The 24,724-nt window shown below is 55.0% G+C and overlaps 6 protein-coding genes across 6 annotated transcripts; 4 read left to right on the top strand and 2 right to left on the bottom strand.

Moving 5' to 3' along the window:
* Positions 1 to 1,661: 1,661 nt before the first annotated feature.
* On the top strand, positions 1,662 to 2,768 carry CPAR01_13514 (uncharacterized protein; the record flags this gene model as incomplete). Its single annotated transcript, XM_060497767.1, has 1 exon — positions 1,662 to 2,768. One exon carries the CDS (start codon positions 1,662 to 1,664, stop codon positions 2,766 to 2,768), a length of 1,107 nt encoding a protein of 368 aa, XP_060343235.1.
* Positions 2,769 to 3,256: 488 nt separating this feature from the next.
* CPAR01_13515 (pectate lyase) lies at positions 3,257 to 6,072 on the bottom strand (the record flags this gene model as incomplete). The annotated part of the gene is made up of 6 exons (XM_060497768.1): positions 3,257 to 4,033; positions 4,089 to 4,189; positions 4,241 to 4,520; positions 4,576 to 4,942; positions 4,998 to 5,121; positions 5,178 to 6,072. The coding sequence occupies 6 exons, from the start codon at positions 6,070 to 6,072 to the stop codon at positions 3,257 to 3,259; spliced, it is 2,544 nt and encodes an 847-aa protein (XP_060343236.1).
* Positions 6,073 to 9,637: 3,565 nt separating this feature from the next.
* CPAR01_13516 (cytochrome P450) lies at positions 9,638 to 11,212 on the top strand (the record flags this gene model as incomplete). The annotated part of the gene is made up of 1 exon (XM_060497769.1): positions 9,638 to 11,212. One exon carries the CDS (start codon positions 9,638 to 9,640, stop codon positions 11,210 to 11,212), a length of 1,575 nt encoding a protein of 524 aa, XP_060343237.1.
* Positions 11,213 to 11,720: 508 nt separating this feature from the next.
* CPAR01_13517 (uncharacterized protein) lies at positions 11,721 to 13,830 on the bottom strand (the record flags this gene model as incomplete). The annotated part of the gene is made up of 5 exons (XM_060497770.1): positions 11,721 to 12,263; positions 12,320 to 12,772; positions 12,841 to 13,130; positions 13,216 to 13,582; positions 13,741 to 13,830. The coding sequence occupies 5 exons, from the start codon at positions 13,828 to 13,830 to the stop codon at positions 11,721 to 11,723; spliced, it is 1,743 nt and encodes a 580-aa protein (XP_060343238.1).
* Positions 13,831 to 15,096: 1,266 nt separating this feature from the next.
* On the top strand, positions 15,097 to 19,835 carry CPAR01_13518 (ABC-2 type transporter; the record flags this gene model as incomplete). The annotated part of the gene is made up of 6 exons (XM_060497771.1): positions 15,097 to 16,182; positions 16,239 to 17,771; positions 17,827 to 18,771; positions 18,829 to 19,062; positions 19,117 to 19,346; positions 19,412 to 19,835. The coding sequence occupies 6 exons, from the start codon at positions 15,097 to 15,099 to the stop codon at positions 19,833 to 19,835; spliced, it is 4,452 nt and encodes a 1,483-aa protein (XP_060343239.1).
* A 2,639-nt stretch (positions 19,836 to 22,474) lies between these two features.
* Positions 22,475 to 24,502, top strand: CPAR01_13519 (uncharacterized protein; the record flags this gene model as incomplete). The annotated part of the gene is made up of 1 exon (XM_060497772.1): positions 22,475 to 24,502. The coding sequence occupies one exon, from the start codon at positions 22,475 to 22,477 to the stop codon at positions 24,500 to 24,502; it is 2,028 nt and encodes a 675-aa protein (XP_060343240.1).
* Positions 24,503 to 24,724: the final 222 nt, after the last annotated feature.

Consider the following 24,724-nt stretch of genomic DNA (forward strand, 5'->3'; position numbering starts at 1 on the left):
ACGATAGTCAAAAACGAAGCTACGCACTTCGGGCGCCTACATAAAGTCGCGGCATTCTCTTGTCAACATTTGATGCTTCTTAGGAGTTCACCATCTGGTATTGCAAAATCACTGCATGCACCAAGTTTAGCCGTAATAACTCGAGACGAAAATTCTATGTAAGCCATACGTGAGCCCACAGACCAATACTGTCAGCACTTTCATGGACCGCAATTCAAAAATTCGCTTAAGTTTTCAATTTTCGGTCTCGTCAGTGAAGTCCATAGCAGAAGCGTCCTCTTAGGCTACGTCTGTGCTCATGCCACTATTCACTTTCTATCAATACATCACATGCAGGAACCCAGCAGGCATTGATGCAGTGCTTAACAATCAAGAGCCTGCAGTTGCTGTTTATGAGCTGAAGGAACTAGTCGTCAAGCGCGGAGTGCCTTAAGCCACAGGTAGCCGAAGAAGCTTAGTCTGGGGGTGCTGGGGAACATATCTGCCCAGCAACAGGGGTCCATGTTAACATTTTAGCTTCAAGACACGCGGCTCGGCGACTCAGGTCTAACCAGAATTGAAGCTAAGTCGGTGCCGTTTCTTTTCTTCTCCTGAGTCAACCCCTGGTGTGCTGGATCTAGGCGTGAAGAAAGGACGGGAGTATACTATACGCCTTTTGGGTTAGATGGTTTATGCACATAACGAGTGAGTACGTACTACCGGCTACAGTCCCCCATCCCGCGTGCCGCCCGGACGGAGCCCTCCGCGGCTTTTTTTTTGACTTCCCGCCCCCAATTTCCCGCTCCGTTGGGAAACCTCTCCGAACAAAACTAGTGAACTAACAACTGCGCCATAAAGGTCAGCACGTGAACAAGAAAACGTCGCCTTATGCCAAAATTGAGATGAGACCAGGATGGCATAGTAGCTGCCACAGCTACGTTCAAAGTAGCAGGTTCCGGAGACTTGGGCCCGGTAGCCCGCGAAGGCCGATATCCACCGACTTTTTCTTTTGCACAATCTCGGAGATGAGTCTATTCCTTGATGAGGCATCGCCTTTTCTTACGATACCAGCGCAACGGCAAGCTAATTCCTAGCGAGGGCTATTTCTCTCTAGCCTCAGATTCGCCTCCAAGATCTTACTGGCTCATGTGCGAAGGACCATCAACAACGTTTCCCAAGCTAGGCCCTGGGTCTTGACTTACACATGCCAAGTCCATCAACGTGTCAGGTCACCAGCCATTTCACCATTTCAATATGGGGAAGTCAAAGTGGTCCACCGCCGGTGCGGACCACGGAATCACCGCATGTGTGTCGTAAGCTATCGAGCGATAGTTACCATTCCCACGCAAGCCTCATGCCATTTTCTCAACATTGACTCGCAATGCCATGTCAGCTGCAAAGGCGTAATCGGAAAACAATCTCGTGAGAGACTTGTGGATTCAGGGTCCAAGTTCTAGACCATCTCTGGCAACACCTTCAACATCATATAATAACCAGAACATCGTCGAGCATACTCACAATCTTTTATCCTCATCAGCCTCTTCAGACCACTGCCAGTCACCGAGCCCTCACTCACTCTCCCACACTCTTTCCCACAACTTGCTTCCTGCGAGATTCCACTCTTTTCCCACCTACAGTCACTCACTTCTGTCGCTCACTTGCACAAAACGCACCTCATAACAATGCATTTCATCAAGTCTCTCGTCAGCCTCCTCCCCATCGCGGGCATGGCCTCGGCCGCAGCCATCTCCGGCACCTCTGCAGCCGCAGATGCCGCCATCACTGCCTCCGCCGCAGTCGCCGTCAACAACGGCGATGGCTCCATTCCTGCCTCCGTGGCCAGCGGTCTCAGCGACAAGGCCATCACCGCCGTCATTGACACCACCACCTCCGTCACCAAGACCATCAAGACCACCGTCACCACTGAGAGCAAGACCTACACGGCCACCTCTCGCACCACCATCGCCACTGAGAACCTCACTCTCACCTACACCCAGCGCACCACTGCCTCCACCACCACCCTCGCCCTGACCTACACCTCTCGCACCACGGCAGCCGTCCAGACTCTCGTCCTCACGGCCACCGTTCGCACCACCGCATCCACCACTACCCTCACCCGCACCGCTCGTGCCACGGTTGAGGCCTCTGAGACTGTCACCGTCACTCCTACAGTTACCGGCGAGCCGTCTACCATCCACTCCACCGTCCTGGACGTCACCACTCTCCCCTCCACCGAGTACTCCACCTCCACGGCCTACTCCACCGTTTATCTCGACGAGACCACCACCGTGCCCACAGTCGTCTACGCGACCGAGTACACCACCGAAACCCGCGTCTCTACCGTCAACGAGATCACCACCCTCGGAAGCACCGTCTACACCACCGCCACCGCCGTCGTCGACACCACAGTCTACGAGACGGAAGTCGCCACCGTTGAGTCCACCCAGTACAATATCGCCACGGTTCCTACGACCATCTACTCCACTGAGATCGTGCCCACCACGGCCTACCGTACCGAGGTTGTCAACGCCACCATCACCGCCTCCGTCACGGAGACGGCCACGGCTACGATTACGCAGACGGCCACCGTTCCTGCTGACCAGAGCGTCTGCCTGTACCGCTATGCCTATATCACGCGCACCCAGACGGCGAGCGTCGCGCCCAAGTACTCCACTTACACAGTTTCCACCATTACCTGCCTGGCTGCCCAGCCTACCTGCGACTCTCGCACCGGCAACTGCAACAAGTTTGCTCGTCTGGTCCTCAGCGCCGAGCCTACCTCTACCTAAGTCTGTCTTTGAGACGCGGACTTAGCCAAGGCCAAAAGTAGCTATACTAGCAGCGGCGGCAACAAACATGTACCCTCCATTGAGGCCAGCAGGCTATTCTTCTTTTCGTTTTTGTAGTGCCCGGTTTATAAGTGTTATACATGAAGCATAGCGTTATGCATCGGGGGGATAGGATTTTATGTAATGAGTTATGCGGGGTAGACTTCGATTCTTCTACTGGGCCTCAGGGATACAGACAAGGTACTTTAATCAAAAGTTGGGAACAAATTGCTTCGGTCTTATGATGCCAGCGCTCGATGGTGAACGAAATGGCGATGTGAGATGCCGGAGACGACGAACATAATCGCAGTAGCCAGGCTGTATAGTGTCCGAAGAGTGAGCAACATCTGAGAAGAAATGGTTGGTGATGGCTTGGCCACCACGCATCTAGGGTGAACATATTTTAACTAAAGAATTGAAGTGTATGGTGGCGCTCTGTGTGCGCTCACTCAGGCCTCCTCCGCACCGGCAAAGATGGCGACACCAAATGACCGGGTCCACGTGCTCCCCTCGCTGTCCTTGATACTGATCTCAAGATGATCAATGCCAGCCTCAGCGCCAGCAGCATACGTAGCCTTACCCCCACTGACAGTAACCTCTCCCTTCTTTGCCCCAGAAACCGTAAACGTAGGCTCCTTGAATCCCAGAGCCAGAGCAGCAAGGTCAACCTCGACAGACTTGGAAGGCGAAACATACGCGTGAGGATCAGCCATGAAGTTGAGATACCCCTCGATGGGAGTGTACCCATCACCACCAGTTGACCCATCCCACCAATCCGCAATACCGTCTCCATCAGCATCCCAGCTGGCTGCGCGCGTAACAGTAGGGAAATCCTCGAGCCCGCCCGCGTCCTTAGGGTCGTCAATGAGGCCCTTCTTGCCCGACACGGAGCCGACGTAGGTGGCGGTTCCCGTGGCCGTCTCGTTGACGATACGGGCGTCGTGGGTGTCGCGGACGGGCTGGCTGGCGCCGCTGTCGGAGAGCACGCGCTTGTAAGCCTCGGTCGAGGGCTGCGTCTCGACGTGGGGCTCGAAGAACTCCTTATCGAAGAACTTTTGGTAGGTCGGGGCCGGCTCGAAGCTGACGTCGGCCCAGCAGGCGATTGTGGTGTTCTTTGTGGCGGTGCCGTCGCCAGAGGGATACTGGACTGAGTCCTGGTCGAAGAAGCCAGGCATGGAGTTTCCGGCGCAGTAATACTGTTGCATGCCGGGCATGTTGTCCTCGTACTGTATGTATCATGTTAGCGGCAGGGATATTTCATGTTGTGAATAACTTCCATACCTGTGCTCTGAGGGCGTAGGGAAGCGTGGAGGCCGGCCCATGCTTGTAATAATTCCCTACAAAGTTGACCTTCTTCGCACCGCCATCGGTAGCACGGCCACCTGTACATGTTAAAATTTCTCAATCCTCTTCATAACGCGTGTGTCACATACCAAAGTTATAGACGACGTTGTTGCGAATGTCAAGCTGGCCGGCAAACGCAGCGTTGTCGTCAACACCGCCGCCCATGCTCCAGCTACGACCCTCGGCGTGGGCGAGCAAGTTGTGATGGAAAGATCCGACGTCTCCGCCAATTGTGGCGCTATAGCCGTGAGCAGTGCCGTTGGGGTAGTTCTTGTGGCCGGCGACGTTGAGAGGTTCCGAGATCATGTTGCGCTGGAAGGTGATATTCCAAGCAGACCGCGAGCTGAAAGCCTCGTCGATCGTCCAGCCCTATCCATCGTTTGTTAACAACGTACCCTCTCGTGGCGTTCGGAAGTGAACATACCATAGAGCAGCGGTCAAAGATGCAGTGGTTTGAACCCTGCATACCCATTCCGTCGATAGTCTGCCCAGAGACCTTGCCGGGGCGCACGCGCATGTGGCGGAAGATGATATCGGACGCGCCGGTCAGGCCGAGTGGGTTGCCCTGGATAACGATGCCCTTGCCCGGCGCGGTCTGCCCGGCTAGGGTGATGTACTGGTCGTTGACGGACATGCGGGAGGTGGTGGTGATGACGCCGCCGACGTCGAAGACGACGATGCGCGGGCCCTTGGCGATGGTCAGGGCATAACGGAGGGTGCCTTCGGCTTCACTGTCTTCGAGGCTGGTCACCTTGATGACTTTGCCGCCGCGGCCACCGCGGGCGAAGCGACTGTGGACGATGTTAGTAGGTTTCAATACAATAAGAGTAGGGTTTGGAGACGTACCCCCAACCTTCGGCACCGGGGAAGGCTAGGTGAGCGACGCGGAAGAAGAAGACGCGGCCAGTGTAGGTGGTTGATCCGGAAACGACATCGACTCGCCAGTAAAAGCTGTCGACGGTGTTGAGGCCTGTAATAAGATTAGATAAAGTACACGGCCAACATAAAATGACATCAAGAACGTACCAGGAAGCTTGGCGCTCGTCTCCGTCACGCCCTCAGCAACGCTCTTCAAGTCAGTCTGTGACGTGCCGAGGTACACATTATACTTGACACCCTCAGCAGAGGCGGGAGCCTGCCAAGTAGCAGTGACGCTGTCGTCCGCCGCAACCTCGATGCGCTCGTCGCGGTGCTTGGGCGTAGGGAAGCTGATCTGGTTCTGCATCGACGGGGCATCGACCTCGAACCCGTTGAGGAAAGCCCGCTTGTCGCCGCCGCTGCCCGGGGTGTAGACGATCTTGGTCTCCTGCGTCGCGGATGTAACTTCGAACGTCAGATACGAGGTCGCGGCCTGCCAGATGTTGTCCACGCGCGCAGACTGCTTGACGGCCGTCAGATCAGTCTGTCCGTTGACGGAAATGTCGATCGTCGCCGTTTCGTTGAGGGCGTCCCAGGCGTTGTGCCATGTCAGCAGGCTGTGGTTGCCCGGCACGAGACCCTTGATCGTGAGCGTGATCGGTGAGCCATCCTTGTTGGAGTTGCTGATGCCCTCGTTGACGACGCGCTCGCCCAAGGAGGAGATGATGCGCGTGTACTGGTACTTGTAGTAGTTGCCCGCCAGCTCAGAGCCGTTGCCCGCGGCGAGGGTGAAAGTGACGTCGCTCTCAGTGATGTTGGCGACCGTAATGTTAGTTTTGGAGGAGCCGGGGATCGTCCAGGTGATGAAGTCCGAGTCGACGAGGTTCCGGACGTTGGCCGGGTTGAGGCGGAGCCGGATGGGCGCTACGGCGGGGAGCGCGCCCGAAGACGGCTGCGGTGACCCGGCGGACACCGAAGCTGAGGCCGAGGGCGGGGCCGACTCCTGGGCCAGCGAGGCCGTGGCGAGCACCGCCGTGGCCAGGGCCTTGAATATGCCCTTCATGATATGTGCAAGGGTGTGTTTAATGATCGAGGAAAAGACTGACGAAAACGAATGAAAGAGAGGTACGCATACAGGTTCCTGAGAGCTCCCAAGGGATTCGCGGGAAGGAAGTCTTGGGCCACTCAATATGTAGGACACCAAGACGGACGGCCTCTCGCGCCATATTTGCCCCGAACCCACCAGTTCTCTGCCCTTCATTTCCCCGTGAGGCTGGTCGTCCTCTGTAGTCAAAGTGTCCCATTTACCTGCAGCTGCATCCCCAGATTGGAAAGAGATGGAGGGATCCCCCCTCGGATGAACCGCCCGGGAACATGAGACGAGGATTGGTGGGGTGGTGACCTGCATGCGCGCCCTAAAGAATTGCCTGAAAGCAAAGGTGGCTGCAGAACCGGGAAAATCCAGCACGAACTCGTTTCCACGAGTAGTGTGGTACCCTTGCCATGACCTTCTGTGCCTGTGTCGCATCCGCTGACATGACGGCGCGGACCTGGGTGCCGCTGTCTTGCAGGTCTTGGCACCTTTCTACAAGTGGACCCGGCGGGTATGAAGTGTGTTTAGGCTTGATGAGGCAGCTCGTTTTCCGAGCCGTAACCTCCAGGGCGGCTACTAAGGCGCGAAATTGCAAAGGGGTTCGTGAACGGTAAAAAGATGGAACATTAGATCTGCTGCAGCCGCAAGGTGACGTCTCTAAGCTTCCTTCGGAGTTTGGATCCGAACAAAGTTGGTTGAGTGTTTCCGGCGCAGTCCGGTCTGGGCTGGGATTAAATGAACCCGGTCAGCTTGGGATGAAGACCCTGAAGCTTCTATGCGCTATCCCTGGAAGCTCTGTGCAGCTCATCTTTGAAAGATTCAATAGACAAGATGATTTTTGGTCAATCTAGGTTGGCCGACCGCAACAGAGTCCACATCACGATTTGTTTCGGCGCCGGCTTAAGAGATGTTGAGTTGTTGCGTACTACGATTCTGTTCCGAGTCAAGGTTCCCAATGGTGACATGATCAAAGTTTAGACTGTCAAATTGCTCAGACTCAACCTACCTTGGCATAGAGCACTGACACTACCCGATTTTGTCGCTTTCAGTAATCGATCCCGAAGCAGTTCTTGCCAACCTCGGTTTCCGTTCAGCCCATCTCTCAATTATGCTTTTCATCTAAGATGGCTGTTACATTGACGTACTAAATGGAAATTTTCAGAACTTTATTGGTCCGTTCAACGTACTCAAGCACTGGTGCGGAACAGCTCTGCGCTTTTGTCTTCCGATACTTCGAGTCGCAAATAGTGCACCAGACCATGTTCAAAACATTGTAGCAGGAGCGCGAGTTGTCATGTCTCACTGAGGAGCTTCACCTACTACACTCATTGACAAAATGCGATTCTGACGATTTGATGCTAGTCGACGTAAGTACGGAGTTGTAATGAGATGAGACAATGCGATTGAGTTGAGAGCGGACCCCAAACAGCCTGGCGGCAAACGACGCCGTTGCTTACGTGCACGTCACGGGGTGGTGCCCTAGAACCTAAATTCCATGTTACGGTACGGATACGGAAACTTGTACATGGACGAAGGGGAAATAATAACTTGACAACGATAGTTGTAACGTACAATGCCATTTCATTAGAACTTGGCTCGTTCCTGAAAGAGGCCGGACGCAGAATGCTCCGCGCAAAAACATGACCTTTCTTAGCCAACAAGGCCGAATGCAAAACCGCCCTATTCCTAAAGTTTTTGGGCCCTGAGCATTGTTTAGATCCCATTTCTTCTGAATGTAGTCTTATGAAAAGTTCGAGTCGTGGGTCAAGAATACACCACATGCAAGCATGCACGGGTATTCAGACTTATGCTCTACGTTATGTTGGATTGGACCAAACAATCGACCTTTAGTACTTAACCACGTGTGCCACTCTACTCTTCATATCAAATTTTGGAGCGAAGCCAATGACTGTCTAGAAAGAATCCCATAACAAGTGATGGTAGCTTTCATGGCTGACATTTCTATACTCTTCACGGTTGAATTTCCTTTGGCATTCAATGGCAGCTTCCTTTCATGTTTACAGCCTACCTTACTTGGTACCTTATGTTCAATACCCTATTTACTGTATAAGTCTACAGGTGAAATCTAGTATAGCGTGGAGATAAAGCTCCTCGCCTTGGACCTTCATTTGCATAATTTAAGAAACGCATTGAAATTGGGCCGAAGGCTGCTTAACGTGAATCTTTCCTTTGGCACTCATCGGATGCTGATCCATTGCTGTGACCGGGGGAACAGTTTCGACGCTGAAGTGTCCCCAAGGACCCCAAATAAGATAGCTTACAGTCTAGATTCATGTTGTGGTACTAAACGGCTGATGATGCACGAGACACCGGTCAGTCCGGAGCATGGTAATCGCCAAAGTGGAAAGATCGCGAGGGAAACTCTGAAGTGGCAGAGTAACACAACAATCCAAGTCAGATACGTGGCACTGGGCAGAAAGGGATCGATCGAGCGACGGCAATTCCGTCGTCGTAGAAAAGCACGCTATAATGACTCGGGTCGTGATCTCAGGATATGAACGGCCGGTGGGATGTTGGTCGGTGACTTTGTGGGATGCCGTCAACCATCGCCATTCAATCAATGCGCGAGGTCCTAGCAATCTTAGAACAGGTTGGTAGCAGTGCGACTCAGGGAATTGAAAGTCTACGTAGATGAAATGTGTTTGACGAACACACTTAGGGCAAATCTTGCTATATGGACTAATGACATCCAGCACAGCCTCTGGGAGCTCACGCAAGTATGGCGACATGTTGACCTCGGCGCCGGCCCCGGCGTGCAGGACGATCGCGACTAGGCTCCGTATCATCCGGTCGCCGAGTCATCCATACGCAGGCGGGACACGGGTAAGGGGAGTTAGAAATCACACAACCCACAAACCCGACGCAATGGTTATGAGGTACGGAAGCGGGGAGGAAGAATTCGCGCAGCTGTACGCGCCCGGGTTCCGCCGAATCACATCAGACTATTTGAGTCAACTTCTCCCCGCCGTTCGTTTACATGCCGGCACTTGCTGCTGTGCCACCTTGGCGCACAGATTCTTCGAAGAACATTCCGCAGCTCACAGCTGCCATAATCTCCAGAGTCGCAAGCCGAATCCGGCATTAGATTTGTCTCCACGAACGCAACAAAGAGGCACTTTGTACGGCCGAGGCTTCGGACCAAAGATAATCCCAGCAACGGCCGGTAGATGGCCTCTAGCGAACAAAGGAGCCGAACCTAGTGCCGGTAAGGGCAAGGTGAGCATGACTCGCGTACGCTAAAGATATACAGCACCATGTCCTCGGGCTGCTAGATTGCAAAAAGCTCTCTCCCATTGGCATACCGCGGAAACTAGTGGGGGGTTGGCCGATATGACGGCTGCTATCATTGCGGGGTTATTTCACGAGACAAAGAAACGCGAAAGCTTGAAGAAGTTGTCGGGACCTCACATTATGATCACCGTCACCTCGCCCGGGAAGTCTTCGGACCACCGAGACATGCACAACCCGACTGCTGCAACATCGCGGACATCCAGCATAGCATAGTTTGGTGATCATGTTTCTGCTCCAAGGGTTCGTCGACCCATACCTGACAGCCGGGGCCGCGATCCTCTTCGCGATCCTCTTCGCCGTCCTGCGCCCGAAGAAGCCGACCCATCCGCCGGGGACAACCCTCCCGCCAGGTCCCAAACCCAAGCCCCTCATCGGCAACCTCCTCTCGATCCCGCCGGTACACTCCTGGCTGGCCTTTCACGACCTCATCAAAGAGCACGGCCCCGTCGTCCGCCTCGCCCTCCCGGGCGGCCAGGAGCACGTCCTCCTCGGCACCGAGGCCGCCGCCAACGAGCTCCTCCGCCAGCGGGGCAACATCTACAGCGATCGGCACTATGCGCCGGCATCGTCGCACTTCCTGACGGATGATCACATGCTTCTGCTGCTTCCCTATGACGAGAAATGGAGAAACTACCGGAGGTTTCTGCACCAGGTCACAATGTCGCCGGTGGCGCCCCAGTACGAGACGGAGCAGCGCATCGAGGCAGTCAGATTACTCCGCGACCTGATCCGCAAGCCGCGCGACTACGAGGCCCTCTTTGAGCGGTTCAGCGTCGGGCTGGGCATGCGCATCATCTACGGCCTGCGCGCGGAAACCGGCCATGACCGTGAGGTGCGGATGCTGCTCGACATCGTCCACGAGCTGGAGCGCGTGGGCTCGCCCGGGGCGTATCTCGTCGATATCTTCCCGTCGCTAAAGTATCTGCCAGAGTGGATGGCGCCCTGGAAGAAATACCTCCGAGCACGGAGGCGCCGCGACGAGGACTTCTTTCAAGAGTTGATCGACCGGAGCAAGTCGCCGTCTTGGGCGCGGACGTGGCTCGAAACGCAAGACCAGTGGGGGCTCACGCGGCGGGAGGCGAATTGGATGCTAGGATCTGTATTTCAGGCTGCGGGAACGACTTCTGGGTCGGCTCTTGCGTCGTTTATTCTCTGCGTTGTCAGGAACCCTGGGTGGTTTGAGAAGCTTCAGGCCGAGGTCGACTCTGTTGTTGGACCCGACAGGTTACCTACTTTCGAAGACATGCCACAGCTTCCGCTTGTCAGGGCGTGCGTGAAGGAGACGCTGCGGTACTACCCGATCACGGCCGGCGGTTTCCCTCATCGGCTGACGGAAGACGATACGTACAACGGATATTACTTGAAGAAGGGGACCGTGGTGCATGCGGTGCAGTGGGCTATCCAACGCGACCCGGAGACCTACCCAGAGCCTGAGCTCTTCAACCCGGACCGCTGGCTGAATCCCAAGTATCCGACATATAGAGAACCTCTCACAGTCTATCCCAACTTGCAGCAGTTCACGGCGTTCGGACACGGCCGCCGGATATGCCAAGGGATCAATATTGCTGAGCGGAGTCTCAACCTGAAGATCGCGCTGCTTGCTTGGGCTTGTAACGTTTCTCGGGCTAGGGACGGTAACGGCAAAGAGGTTATACCGCCAGTGTATGACTTTGCCGCCGGTTTCAATGTGCAGCCAAAGGAGTTTGATTTCGACCTACAGCCAAGAAGTCAACAACGAGTCGACTTGCTGGAGAGCGTGTTCGAGGATACACTGAAAGAAGATCCGTTGTTGTCATAGATTTAGACGAAGGCTAATGGGATATGTAATGTTAAGCGTGATTGAGTACGTCAATACCTAATTCTTCACAAAGGATACATGTACATGGGCCTTGTTCGTTGAAGTGTGAGACAACTTCATCCTGGGCACTGATCATTACAAATCGGGATCCTCCGTTATTTGTGAAGGGACTAAAAGATAAGAACAGAAGCATTTGAGCCACATCCTGTGGGGTCTATTCCATCAAAGTGTATCTCTAAAGTCTTCAAATTTTGCTGTGATCTATCGGTGCTACCAGCCAGGGAATTAGACAGCTCACGAGCAATGAGATCGCACAGAATCTTCCAACATTGGTATTCTCATACATACGGTTCCTCGCAAAGTATTACGTACTTTTATAATACAATCATCATCTAACCGCAAGCTGCCCAATCCGTCGAAAAGCAAAGGCATCGTGACAAGGCATTAAGTTCAGTCACTCCTTTTTGACTCCCCATCATCCAGATACCGACATGTATTCAGTCACATGTCAAAAACCAGCTCCTACTCCTATGCTCATCACCGGAGTCAAAGCAGTCGCGACAGACCCCGTAGCCGCAACGTCATTTAGCCTCCTCTTGACCTCCATGCCGAGACTCTGTATAGCCCTCAATAACGGCATAAAGTCCCGATCGTCCCTAGACCCCTTGAGCATCACCTCCCCAATCTCCTCCAGCAGCTCAATATCGTCGTAGTGACTCCTCACATCAACGGCCCGAAGGATGTGGTTCAAGAGGCAAGCGTACGAGACGTAGGCGCGGTAGATGCCTAGCAGTACACACATGGTTTCAGGATAGGGGTTATGCACCAGGATAGCCCGCACGATTCTCAGCATGCCCCGCGAGGCCTCGACGGCTAGCGGGGAGTCGGGAATGTCCGCATCGCAGGACACGGGTCGCGGAGAGTTGGAGTTGAGGACGGCGAGTTTGCGCAGGATGAAGATGATGTAGGTGTACCCGGTCATAGCTACATCGCCCAGCAACCAGCAGTCGGCTTTTGCGGCCGACGCTACACTTCGTTGAATCCAGTCTTCCTTTTTCAGGCATCAGCAAGTCCTCAGCAAGACCAAAGTGAGGAGATGACGCTTACAATTTGATACTCATCGAAGAGCTGGCCAATCTCTCTACAGTACTCCTCAGCTTTCGGTCGAATGGTGGCTTCGTCGCAATCTGGCGACTCAAGGTCCTGGAAAAAATGCGACAGAATGAATGTAAGCCTTGACCCCATGAGAAACGTCACCGTCGGGACAGCATTGAGGTCCGGCGGCGCGCTACCCGATGATAGCCATGGCAAGTTGACCCTCCACGTGTTCATGCTGTCCGTGATGGCCGGCGGGCGGTTGAATAATAGCCTGAAGAAGAAATCAATCTGGATCAATTCCCAGAAACCCTTGCGATCGGCATCGAGTTTACTCTCGTCCTGGCCGATCGCCGTGGTGTAGGCATCCAGGTTGTGCAGGTTGAGTGCTTGCGCGTACTCGCATGCGTAGGTGTACATCTTCCAAGCCAATTCTTCGTCAAAGCACTCAGCTGCCGTGCGGCACTGTTGTCCAGCAGCGGTAGTTAGTCCAGGATGAATTTGCTAGATGGGGGCGCGGAAGCGATACTGACCATGGTGAGAGCGGCGATGAGGTCGGTCGTAGACCCTGTTGCTTCGCGTTGCCAAAGTGGTAGAGTTCGAAGACAGCACACGTAGAGCATTCGAATGTACTTTTGTCCTTCCTCATTTGCCTGTACGGTCGAGCCTAGAGCACAGCCGTGGTACAGGACGCCGTAGTACACAACCAAAATAGCCGGATCGAGGTGGACATGCGGTAACCCAAGAAGATCTGGGATCATCTCTATGAGTCTTGGGTTCACGAGACTGAGGAACATGTCCGTATGCATGTGCGTGAAATAGTCTAGCAGACACGTTAGACGTAAAGCGATAGAGTTTCTCGAAGAACTCTTTCTTCTTGAGGCGTTTAGTGATAGATGATGGCTTACTCTTGATCCATCGCTTAGCCAACTCAGGAGGGACCCTGACGTCCTGAGTGACGACGGCAGCAGACACAGTCTGCAATCTCAGTCGTTGCACTTGATCGACGGCATCCTTAAGAATGGCCGCGACATCGAGTTCAGGAATCGCGCTCGGGGTGGCGAATGATGTCCACGGCGAAGTCGCCTGCCCACCGGCAGCACTCGATGGAGCGGGAGACGACAGGTTGGATGGGGCGCTGTTGGAGCTTGAAGTACGTTGTCGGGGCGGCGGGGCGGCAGCGGGCGGATCAGCAGCCACGGAAGCAGGGGGCGCGTCTCGAGATTGCGGATCTTGATTTCCATTCGGGAGGGTGGTGCAGTGCTTCTCGACGCGCTGTAACCTTTCTAGTATGGTCGACAGGGCGTCGTCCGTCGTGCTGGAATCGCCAAGGCTAGGTCTTGAGCCAACAGTTCTTTTACAAGAGTCTCGTGGAGATTCATTGGTGGGAGTGGGTAGAGAAGGCTTCGAAGAGGAGAAGGGGCGGAACCTACGATAGACGGTCCGTCAAGGTCCGAGTGACCTTTCTCTTGACTCTTTGAGGATAGACGCACTCTGTCTCGTGGGTTTTGCATCTTTCGCATGTTGGCATGCCACGACTACACCGGACCTGATGTCGCGAAGAGAAGCGTCAGTCGACCACATCTAATGTGGTCCAAGGGAACACGGCGACAACTGACCTTTCTGTGTTTGCATCGTTTGCACTACCCAAGCAAAAATTCGGCATCCCAAGTCAGCCATGAAACCACAATAGGAGAGAGAGAGAGACCCGTTGCCCGGAAAGCCAAGTCTAGAGGATCAGGAACCAGGGAGCGGACTATGGAGCTATAGCAACCTCCGCTGTACTCACCGAAAGCGGATTCAACTGGGCGGACTGGTCAGGCATGATTACCTAAGTCGTCGAAGGGATCTCGGAGAGCGGAGAATTCGATGTGTTTTGTGGTGCAGCGAGATGTGCTACAAAGAGAGAGGGGGGACTTCGAAGGACAAATACACCATGCCAGGCCCGCGACGATCCCACCCGAGCCGTTATGATGCATCATGATCTCGATTCTTCGGGGGTCGAGAATTGATTTTAGCTCACAAAGTCTAATTAGGTGCCGTCTGGTTTGCTTGGCAAGGGGTTTGCCTGGTGCCCGGCGTGATGCAGCGCAGCACAAACCTCACAAAGCTGCGTCGCGGAGGCCGCGGGCCACGGTCTGAGGGGGCCCGAGGTCGCCGGACACTCAGTCTGGAGCAGCAACAACAATTCTTCCGGCCATCTGTTCTTCTTAATCAGTTCTATCAAGGGTTCTAACCAGCTGGTTCCAGCTGGGCTCGGTTTATGCACCCTAGTGCGCGGCAAGTTCTTTTGTTTTAAGCTTCTTAAGCTTGGGGGAGGACGTGGCTAGTAGATCAGATTATAAAGACGATCGAGGCTTGACGACCCCAATAAAATCTTGGCAAAGTCCGAAACGACGTCCTAGACCTCCTATTAATCGAACGCCATAGGGCTGAGAAAACCCCTAATCGCGGACTTTCGGACTCTCGTCCAACGAATATCCGCCAGTCCGGTACCACCAACCAACAGCGAACGTCAGCAACTAACGCAAGTATGAGTGATGATGAGATTTTTGCAACTTGGCAATATGGGGCCTTCAGATGTTTTGACGCTCGGGGATGCATACATATAGTTGTTGTCTTGAAGTTGAGATGGCATGATGTTTTCCAACTCCAGTTCCAATTAACTCATCCCATTTCTTGGATTTCATCTTCCTAATATTTTCCACTTACACGGACTATCACCGCCTCGAACTTGAACACCTTTGGCTTATCTTGGTCGTCTGGTCTTAGTGACCGTCAAAGCGACAATGCGGTCTGATAGCGACACGGATAGTGGCACTCTGCCACCTCCATCGACAAATGAGAAGAAGGTTCTCCCTCCGAGCTCTGGGTCTTATTCAGCTGGCACGACCACCGAGAAAGAATGGACGAAGCATGAAGATGCCGCAGATCAGGAAACACGAATGAACGACGAGGTCCTGCAACTCGCTCGCAGATACACGACGCAGTCCAACGCCGCCCCCGGTTCTCTCTTCCCAGTCCCCGCCGAAGGCCCCTTGAACCCCAGCAGTCCAGACTTCAACGCGAGAAAGTGGGCAAAGGCGTTCTACAATATCCGCACCGACACTTCGGAAGGAAATCCTCCAAAGACAACGGGCATCGCCTTCAAGAACCTGAATGTCTTTGGGTATGGCACATCCACCGACTACCAGAAGAGCGTCGGCAATGTCTTCCTCGAGGCCGCGAGCTTGGTGAAGAAGCTCGCAGGTGCAAAGGAGCAACGGATCGATATCCTCCACGACCTCGAGGGTGTCGTTCACAGCGGCGAGATGCTAGCCGTCCTTGGGCCGCCGGGATCCGGCTGCTCGACTCTGCTGAAGACAATCGCCGGAGACACGCACGGATTCTACATCAGTGACGACGCCACCATCAACTACCAGGGCATTCAGCCCAAGGACATGCGCACTGCCTTCAGGGGCGAGGCCATTTACACCGCCGAGGTTGACGAGCATTTCGCCCACTTGACAGTTGGAGACACCTTGTACTTTGCCGCTCGTGCCAGATGCCCCAAGAACATCCCGGAGGGTATCACCAGACGCGAGTACGCCGAGCATCTTCGCGATGTGACCATGGCAATGTTTGGTATCTCGCACACGAAGAATACCCGAGTTGGAGACGATTTCGTTCGTGGAGTTTCTGGAGGAGAGCGGAAGCGAGTCACCATCGCGGAGGCTGCTTTGAGTTACTCGCCGCTGCAGTGCTGGGATAACAGCACAAGAGGTCTCGATAGTGCTAACGCCCTCGAGTTCTGCCGCACTTTGAGGACTCAAGCAGATACTATGGGCTGTACATCGTGCGTTGCCATCTACCAGGCTTCCCAGGATGCCTACGATGTAAGTCATTCAGCCTAATCTATCTACACTCAGCAGCACGACTAACAAATAACAAGGTCTTTGACAAAGTTGTCGTTCTGTTCGAAGGCCGTCAAATCTACTTTGGCAAAACCACCGAAGCCCGAGCTTATTTCGAGGGCCTGGGCTTCATCTGCCCAGAGCAACAAACGACAGCCGACTTCCTCACCTCCATGACCAGCCACCAGGAGCGCGTCATCCGCCCCGGCTGGGAGGGCAAGACGCCGCGCAGCCCTGACGACTTTGCCCGCGCCTGGAAAGCCAGCCAGCAGTGCGCCCGTCTCCTCGAGGACGTTGAAGACTACCTGCAGCGCCACCCCTTTGGCGGCGAGCACTACGACAAGTTCCTCGCGTCCCGCCGCATTGATCAGTCCAAATCCCAGCGCCAGAGCTCGCCATTCACACTCTCATACATGGAGCAAATGCGCCTTACACTGTGGCGGAGCTGGGTGATGCTCAAGGGCGACCCCAGCATCACGCTGACGATGCTCATTACCAACATCTTTGAGGCTTTAATCATTAGCAGTCTGTTCTACAACCTGCCTTCCACTACCTCTAGCTTTTTCCGCCGCGGTATCCTGCTCTTCTTCACCGTCATTATCAACGCCTTTGGCAGCATCCTGGAGATCATGACGTTGTACGCCAAGCGCAAGATTGTCGAGAAACACGCCCGATATGCCCTTTACCACCCCAGTGCGGAAGCTCTCTCGGCCATGATTGTCGACTTGCCCTACAAGATTGTCAATGCCATCCTGATGAATACCATCTTGTACTTCATGGGCAATCTCCGCCGCGAGCCGGGTGCCTTCTTCTTCTTCCTGCTCATCTCATTCTCGATGACATTGACCATGTCGATGATGTTCCGTCTCATCGGTTCCGTCACAAAATCAGTAGCCCAGGCTCTGGCACCGGCGTCAATCATTCTGCTCCTCATCGCTCTCTACACTGGTTTCGCTATTCCGCCTCAGTACATGCAAAATTGGCTGGGCTGGGTCAGGTGGCTGAACCCGGTCTACTACGGTCTCGAAAGCGTCATGCTTAACGAGTTCATCGGCCGCGACTTCCGCTGTTCAACCTTTGTACCCATGGGTCCCGGCTACGATTCCGTCGCCGCCAACGAACGCGTCTGTTCCACGGCGGGCTCCGTCCCGGGCCAGGACATGGTCAGCGGCACGGCCTATCTCAGCACCTCGTACGGCTTCGAAAACTCCCACCGGTGGAGAAACTTTGGTGCCATGATTGCCTACATGATCCTCTTCATGGGTCTGCATCTCTTCGCTACCGAGTACATCGCTTCCGAGCGCTCCAAGGGCGAGGTCTTGGTCTTCAGCCGTAAGGCTATGAGCAAGCGTCGCAAGCAAGGCGCCGTTGATGTCGAGACCGGTGCTTCCGCCGCAGGCACGCAACAGAGAAGCGAGGATGACTCTGAAGGCGTTGCGGGCATGGAGAAGCAGACCTCAGTCTTCCACTGGAAGGATGTTTGCTATGATATCAAGATCAAGGGCGAGCCTCGACGGATTCTGGATCACGTTGACGGCTGGGTTAAGCCTGGAACTCTGACTGCACTCATGGTAAGTGGCGGATGATTTCACCTTTCAAAGGGACAGGGGCTAACATCACCAACAGGGCGTTTCCGGAGCCGGCAAGACGACCTTACTTGACGTCCTCGCCACTCGCGTGACAATGGGAGTCATCTCTGGTGAAATGCTCGTCAACGGCCAGCCCCGCGACGACTCCTTCCAGCGTAAAACGGGCTACGTCACACAGCAAGATCTTCACCTCCACACCTCCACCGTCCGCGAAGCTCTCAACTTCAGCGCCCTCCTCCGCCAGCCAGACAACTACTCCCGCAAGGAAAAGCTCGAGTACGTCGACACCGTCATCAGCCTCCTCGGCATGGAAGAATACTCAGACGCCGTTATCGGCGTGCCCGGCGAGGGTCTCAACGTCGAGCAGAGGAAGCGTCTCACCATTGGTGTCGAGCTCGCCGCCCGTCCTCAACTCCTCTTGTTCCTCGACGAGCCCACTTCCGGCCTCGACAGTCAGACCTCGTGGTCCATTTGCAACCTCATGGAGAAGCTCACCAAGAGCGGCCAGGCTATCTTGTGTACCATCCACCAGCCCTCTGCGATGCTCTTTCAGCGCTTCGACAGGCTGCTTCTTCTCGCCCGCGGCGGCCGCACGGTTTACTTTGGAGAAATTGGCAAGAATTCGCAGACGTTGGTGGACTACTTCACCCGCAACGGTGGGCCGCAGTGCCCGCCTGGCGCGAATCCCGCAGAGTATATGCTCGAGGTCATCGGTGCTGCGCCTGGTGCCCATACCGACATCGACTGGCCCGCCGTATGGCGCCAGACCCCCGAGTACCAGTCTGTTCAGGATGAGTTGGCCCGGCTGTGCTCTAGTGGCTCTGCACGACCTGCCCTGACCAATAGTCAAGATCAATCCACGTACAAGGAGTTTGCTGCCGGCTTTGGAACGCAATTCGTGGAGGTCACGAAGCGTGTTTTCCAGCAATACTGGAGAAGCCCCGGCTACATCTACTCAAAGGGTGTTCTGTCCTTTGGTGCTGTGAGTACTCCCAGCGGGAGGGATTTTTTCAGTTTGGTCATCAACTAACTTGAGTAGGCTCTGTTCATTGGTCTCTCGTTTCTGAACGCCGAAAACACGCAACGCGGCTTGCAAAACCAAATGTTTGGCGTCTTTATCTTCCTCACGGTATTCAGCCAGGTCGTCGAGCAAATCTTGCCCATCTTTGTGTCGCAGCGTACCATGTACGAGGCGCGCGAGAGACCGTCAAAGGCGTACTCGTGGAAGGCCTTTATGTTTGCCAACATCCTGGTGGAAATAGCCTGGAACTCGGTATGCTTTCCCTTCACCTGAGCTCAAGCCAACAAATAACTGACCGTCCTCCAGCTCGCCTCCGTTTTCTGCTTCGTTTGCTGGTACTTCCCCATCGGTCTTTACCGCAACGCTTACGCCACCGATGCTGTCGACTCCCGCGGCATCACCATGTTCCTCCAAGTCTGGGTCTTCTTCATCTTCACCGGATCTTTCGCCCACATGATGATTGCGGGCCTGCCTAACGCTGAAGTGGCCGGTGGCATCGTCAACCTCTTTGCTATTATGATGTTTTCTTTCTGCGGGTAAGTCTAGTCTTCTTCTCAGCCTCCCCCATATGACCGTTAGCTTAACCGCCTCATTTCACCAGAATTCTCGCCGGACCAAGCGACCTCCCAGGCTTCTGGATCTTCATGTACCGCGTCAACCCCTTCACCTACGTCGTGGAAGGCTTTCTGGGCACTTCACTCGCCAACGCCGCGGTGCACTGCGCCTCCAACGAGCTCGTCTCCTTTGCGGCGCCGAGCGGACAGACGTGCGGGCAGTACATGGCCGACTACATTTCCGCTGCCGGCGGCTATCTCTCAAACCCGGATGCCGGGAACGCGACCGAGTGCCAGTACTGCGCCATGTCGGATAGCAATACCTTTTTGAAGGGGATCAATGTCGACTTTGATCACCGTTGGAGAAACTTTGGGTTGATGTGGGCGTACTGCATCTTCAACATTGTTGTTGCTTTGGCTGTGTACTGGCTGGTGCGCATGCCTAGGAACAAGAAGGTCAAGAAGGAGTAGTTAGCTGTGGTGTGACAAGATTTCTTTTGTGGTAGAAATATGGACGGAATGTACATTTCCGGGTTTTAGACGGAGAGAATTGGAGAAACATGTGCATTAGATGCAGGGTTAGCGCTAGAAGCTTTTTCTGTGCTTCTCTTTTCAGCGCATTTCAGATTGTTACCGACTTAATCGCAATATTTAATAGACATAGAATCTGCTTCAAGCATCATGATTCCTTGCAGGAGTTTAGCAGCTGACTGGAATCGTGACAAAGTCGACGATAGACATGACTTGGGTAGCACAGTTAATACATAGAGAACAGGAGACTCCCCTCAGACTCGGGCACAATAACCTGCATGCCAAGGAAGAATCCGCGCGGATGGAGTCGTCCGATGTAATCCTCCGGCCTAGTGTGCGTCTCGGGGACCGAAGTCCGGAAATGCAGGCGCGGAGGGCCGAATATTGGCACGGGAAGACCGTGGAGAATCCTACGTGTCCCCGAGTCAAGATGGACGATGACGTAATTAATTTCTTTGATGACCATAGATAGACCGTCAACGTGCGCTGCATTCCTGCATGCGGGCAATTCAAAACTTTGAAGTCGCGGCCATGATTATAGCGTAGGGCGCTGGTGGACTAATCTGCCGCCTTGAACGTCAGCGTCACTACCAGCCAAAGTCTCGGGATGGCCTAGAAGCATGTCAAGAACAGCAACGGCAGGGTCATCAGTTGAATCGGTTTGTTTGTCTCCTCGAAAGCGATTCCAAAGTCCGGGGTAAGAGGAAAGATCAAGGGAATGTTTCTGGAATTTGGACGTATCTTGGTGTTTTGATCGGGAATTTGCGCACAGTCTCACCGCCAACAGGGCCCGTTGACGGCCTGTTTCAGGTTTCGTTCCTTCTGGAATGCGTCGCTCAGTTGGTTATTGGAGCGCGGTGAGATGGAGTGGTTGAAGAAGCAAGTGTTCTTTAAGTGTTTGCTTTCTTTTCTCTTCAATGTCTGGCTATCTGCGATGAGTTCTTATTAGCCATGCGTTTACCATGCAGTCACGTACAAATCGATGTTTCAGCTACCCACAGTTCCTTACATCAACACAGCACCCAAATGTTTCTTAGCAACACTGCAGGGAGAGACAAGTCCACAACCCGATTCTCGTTGGGGCATGGCTCGGGGCGCCCTGGGTTGTAATAGCGTCGTTTGTCATGTCCCTGGATGCCTGCGTCTGCTTAGATAATATGGTCAACAAGTTATGTTCCCCTTACATTGTACCTGGAGGCCAAAGGGTGCAGCGCAAATGCTTTGGGGTACATAGGAATAACAGAGAGCTCGTCCGGCGCGGGATGCCTGACGGCTCCCATAGATCCATGCTTTTGTTTATGCTGTGTTTGTCGCCCCCGCAGCTATGTTCCCGACTCTTCCCCCTGCCACCCGGGTATCTTTGGTCCCAACTTTGTCCCATGCCAACTACCATGTCTCGCCCAATCCAGGCTCTGATCGGTGCCATAACACCGTCTTATTGATACTTTTGTCAAGCTCTCTTCCTTGTCGGGACTCGGCTATTGCTTGGTAAAGTGGTGACCTTGCTTCATCCCGCCCTTTGCTCGACGATCGGATGCGACACCGGCCTGTATGTCAGGACCTCTCCACACTTCAGCATCCCTTTCGGACCCTTTTTCTGAAATTCTGACTGCCGGTCTTACCGCCGGGTCCTGTTGGTGATTGGGCGTCAGATGGCTTCGTCCTGAAGCACGCACACTGGCACGTCCTGGATCTGCAGGACAAGTGCCTCGCCCTGAATGGTCGCATGGCCACACGCACGCGGTCCAGCCCCCCTCCCCTTCATCAAGTTAGGTTCCTCCAACTTGATCTATGACTTGTGTCCCATGGTTCGCGACCACTGGCAAACTCCGAAGCCTAAGCACCGTGGCACCTTAAGGTAGTGTGCATGTAGACGAAAGCGAAAAGGAACCCAAAGGGAGATCGATCACCTTACCTCAACTTGTTTGGGTTCCGGGCTGCAGCGAGTAAGCGTGGCTTTACTCCATGCTCAAGCTGCCGCCGCCTCGCCGTTTCTTTCTCACCACACCTTTCTTTTCGCCTCGTTTCGATCTTGCAACCCTCTCATCCAGAATCAGGAACCAGCACAAGCTCAGTCGGTAACCCGTTCCCAAGGTAGCTCAGGTGCGGTGGCCACAAGGAGGGAGGGGTCTTTTGCGTGGCTTACTCCGAACCACACTCATTCTCACTTTCTCACTCATCTCAACTCTTTTCTCTCACTTTGATCTTTCTCCAACGCGACGGGGCTCGGGAATTGCCCAGACTTGGCTTCTTAGGAGGGGGGACAGCCACTGGTCTGGCTCGCTCAGCGCAGCTCACTGCACACGTTCACGGCGCTCATCAAAATTCGACTCACTCTCATCTCATTCCGCGCGCAACGGCCGCATTCCTCACTTCTCCTACTGGTCTGCTTCACCTTTGCGACACCTACTCAACTTCAAACCCATAGACTCAGTGTCCCGACGACATCCACGACGCCTCCGACAACGACAACCGAGAGCGATACACGAGCAGGTCCTTTCGAGGGGGCGACATCCCCCCAATAGCGAAATACCCCGACGCGGTGAGCCAGCCCGAAACCCCCAAGAAAACCATCCGCCATGCGCCCGAACAAGGCCCCGCGATGGGGGGCGGTGAGCCGCACCTCCGACAAAGCCTCCATCCTCACCCTCCTCGGCATCTCAGAACTCCTCAAGCTGCGCGGGAAATGGAGCATGGCCCTACGCCTCGGCACCTTCGCCCTCCGCCAGTCTCAAGGCCTGGGGACGCTGACCGAGGGGCTCGCCCTGCTGAGCGTCGGCCACGCCTACCGCAACCAAACCCCTGAAGACTGGATCTCGGCTCAGCACCACCTCCGTATGGCGAAACTACTCCTCGAGGGTCTCCCAACGAGCGAGGACCAGACTTTCTACCTAATGCGCGCCGTCCTGCTCCTCGGCGACACCCTCGTGCGCCGCGAGGATCTGGGCGACATCGCTGAGGCCGAAGAGCTGGCTCATCTCGCCGAGCGCCTGCTGCGCCAGAGCCGCGAAGGGCGATCATCGGATTCGGGTAGCAGCAGCAGGGGTAGATCGTTCCGCTGGACGCTTTTTACAGGTTCATGGCGCGACTTTTGTCTGCACTCTATGGTCGAGTTGGGCGAGATATACTATTACACAAGTCGCTGGGCCGAAGGGGAGAAGCTGCTCCGCGAGCTGGTGCCCACGCTGGTGCGGCGGAGGGGTAAACGTCACGTCACGACGATCGAAGCGCAGCGCGACTTGGCGAGCATGCTCGTCAACCAGGACAAGTACGAAGAGGCCGAGATCGCCTACCGCATCGCGCGGGACTGGAACGAGGAGGTACCCGTCTTCGGGCATGAAGAGAAGGCAGCCATCGACTACAACATCGCAATGTGCCTCTCGGAGCGCGGGCGGGACGAGGAGGCCCGCGTGGAGATTGGCAACATGGACCTGGCCGCCGACCTGCTGCACTACGCTAACGGCGAGTGGACGCTGAAGCTGGCGCGGCTCACGAGCCTGCGGCTGAAAAAGTACGACGAGGTCATTGGGCTCTGCCGGCGCTTCCAGCGCGTGCTGGACGAGCACAGGGCTCGGTTCGGGGTCTGCAGCACCGTGACGCTGCGCAACATGGAGGACCACGTCACGGCGCTCAAGGCCCTGCGGAGGTGGGACGAGGCGATTGTCATCCTGCGCGACATGTGCCGGCGCGAGGCGAGCGACGTCGCGCGCGTGGTCGAGCAGACGCTGGAGACGCGGCTGAACCTCGCGCACACGCTGCGGTGCGCGGGGCTCCACGAGGAGGCGGCGTACGAGTACCGCAAGTGTCTCGAGATCGAGCGGGCGGCGTCCAACGACTTCCAGGACGAGGCGCAGATTCGGAATATACTAAAGTACCTCGCGTACTTGTACGAGCTGGCGGGCGACAAGGCGAACGCGCTGATTGCGTATTCGCAGCTGCAGAGGGAGTACTGGGGCCGGCCGAGCCATCATAGGAATTTTATCAAATACGAGTGGTGCCGGGGCAAGATGTTTATGCTCCAGGGCCGGTGGGAGCACGCCTTGAAGCTGCTGCTTGGCGCGCTTGCTGTCAAGAGGGGAATCGAGACGGCTGTATCCATCATCACGGGGTTGCCGATCGAAGCGGTGCATGCTATGCAACCCGGGAGGAGGGTGCCCGAGCCGACGCAACAGGACATATTAGAAGTCGACGACGAGACCGACGAGGAGGAACAAGATCTCAAGGGGTTGGAAAAGGTGGACACTCGAGGCCAGGTCCAGGTTCAGGAATTGGATGGTTCGGAGGATACTTCTGACGATGAAGCAGAGCAGCAGTCGTGGGATGAGGTCGACTGGTGGGAGGAGGTCATCAAAGACGCCGTGGACGCGGTACGGCGCGAGGAGCCCTTCCAGGCGTGTACGCCGCTCGACGAGGCTGACTCGGAGGTGGACGACGATGAGGTCGAGGAGACGGTGGATGCCGTGCTCACACTGAAGAGCGGGTATCCGGCCGTGCCTGCGGGCGACGAGTGGTCGCAGCCACAGTGGCCACGGCTCCCGGATACGTATGAGGAGTTGGTGATTCAGCAGCGAAGTGTTGTTGAGGAGAGTAGACCTTGGGCTCCGTGAGGGCATTCAGGGACGATGATGAGAAGGGCCTCGAGGCGTCTGTTGCATAAAACTTTGTTTGATGATATCCGGAGTTGGGCATGATGCTTTGCATCAGACGGTTTGGAAGAGTGTCTTTGCTGGCACTTCATGTTGGTTGGATCCCTGGAGATCGTACATATAGGTTGGACAGGACTGGATATAATGACTTTCACGCCCCCTTGACTATAAAATAATGACATT

Source organism: Colletotrichum paranaense (genome assembly GCF_030867605.1).
Source record: "Colletotrichum paranaense strain IMI 384185 chromosome Unknown Scaffold_13.1, whole genome shotgun sequence".
Taxonomy (NCBI): Eukaryota; Fungi; Ascomycota; class Sordariomycetes; order Glomerellales; family Glomerellaceae; genus Colletotrichum; species Colletotrichum paranaense.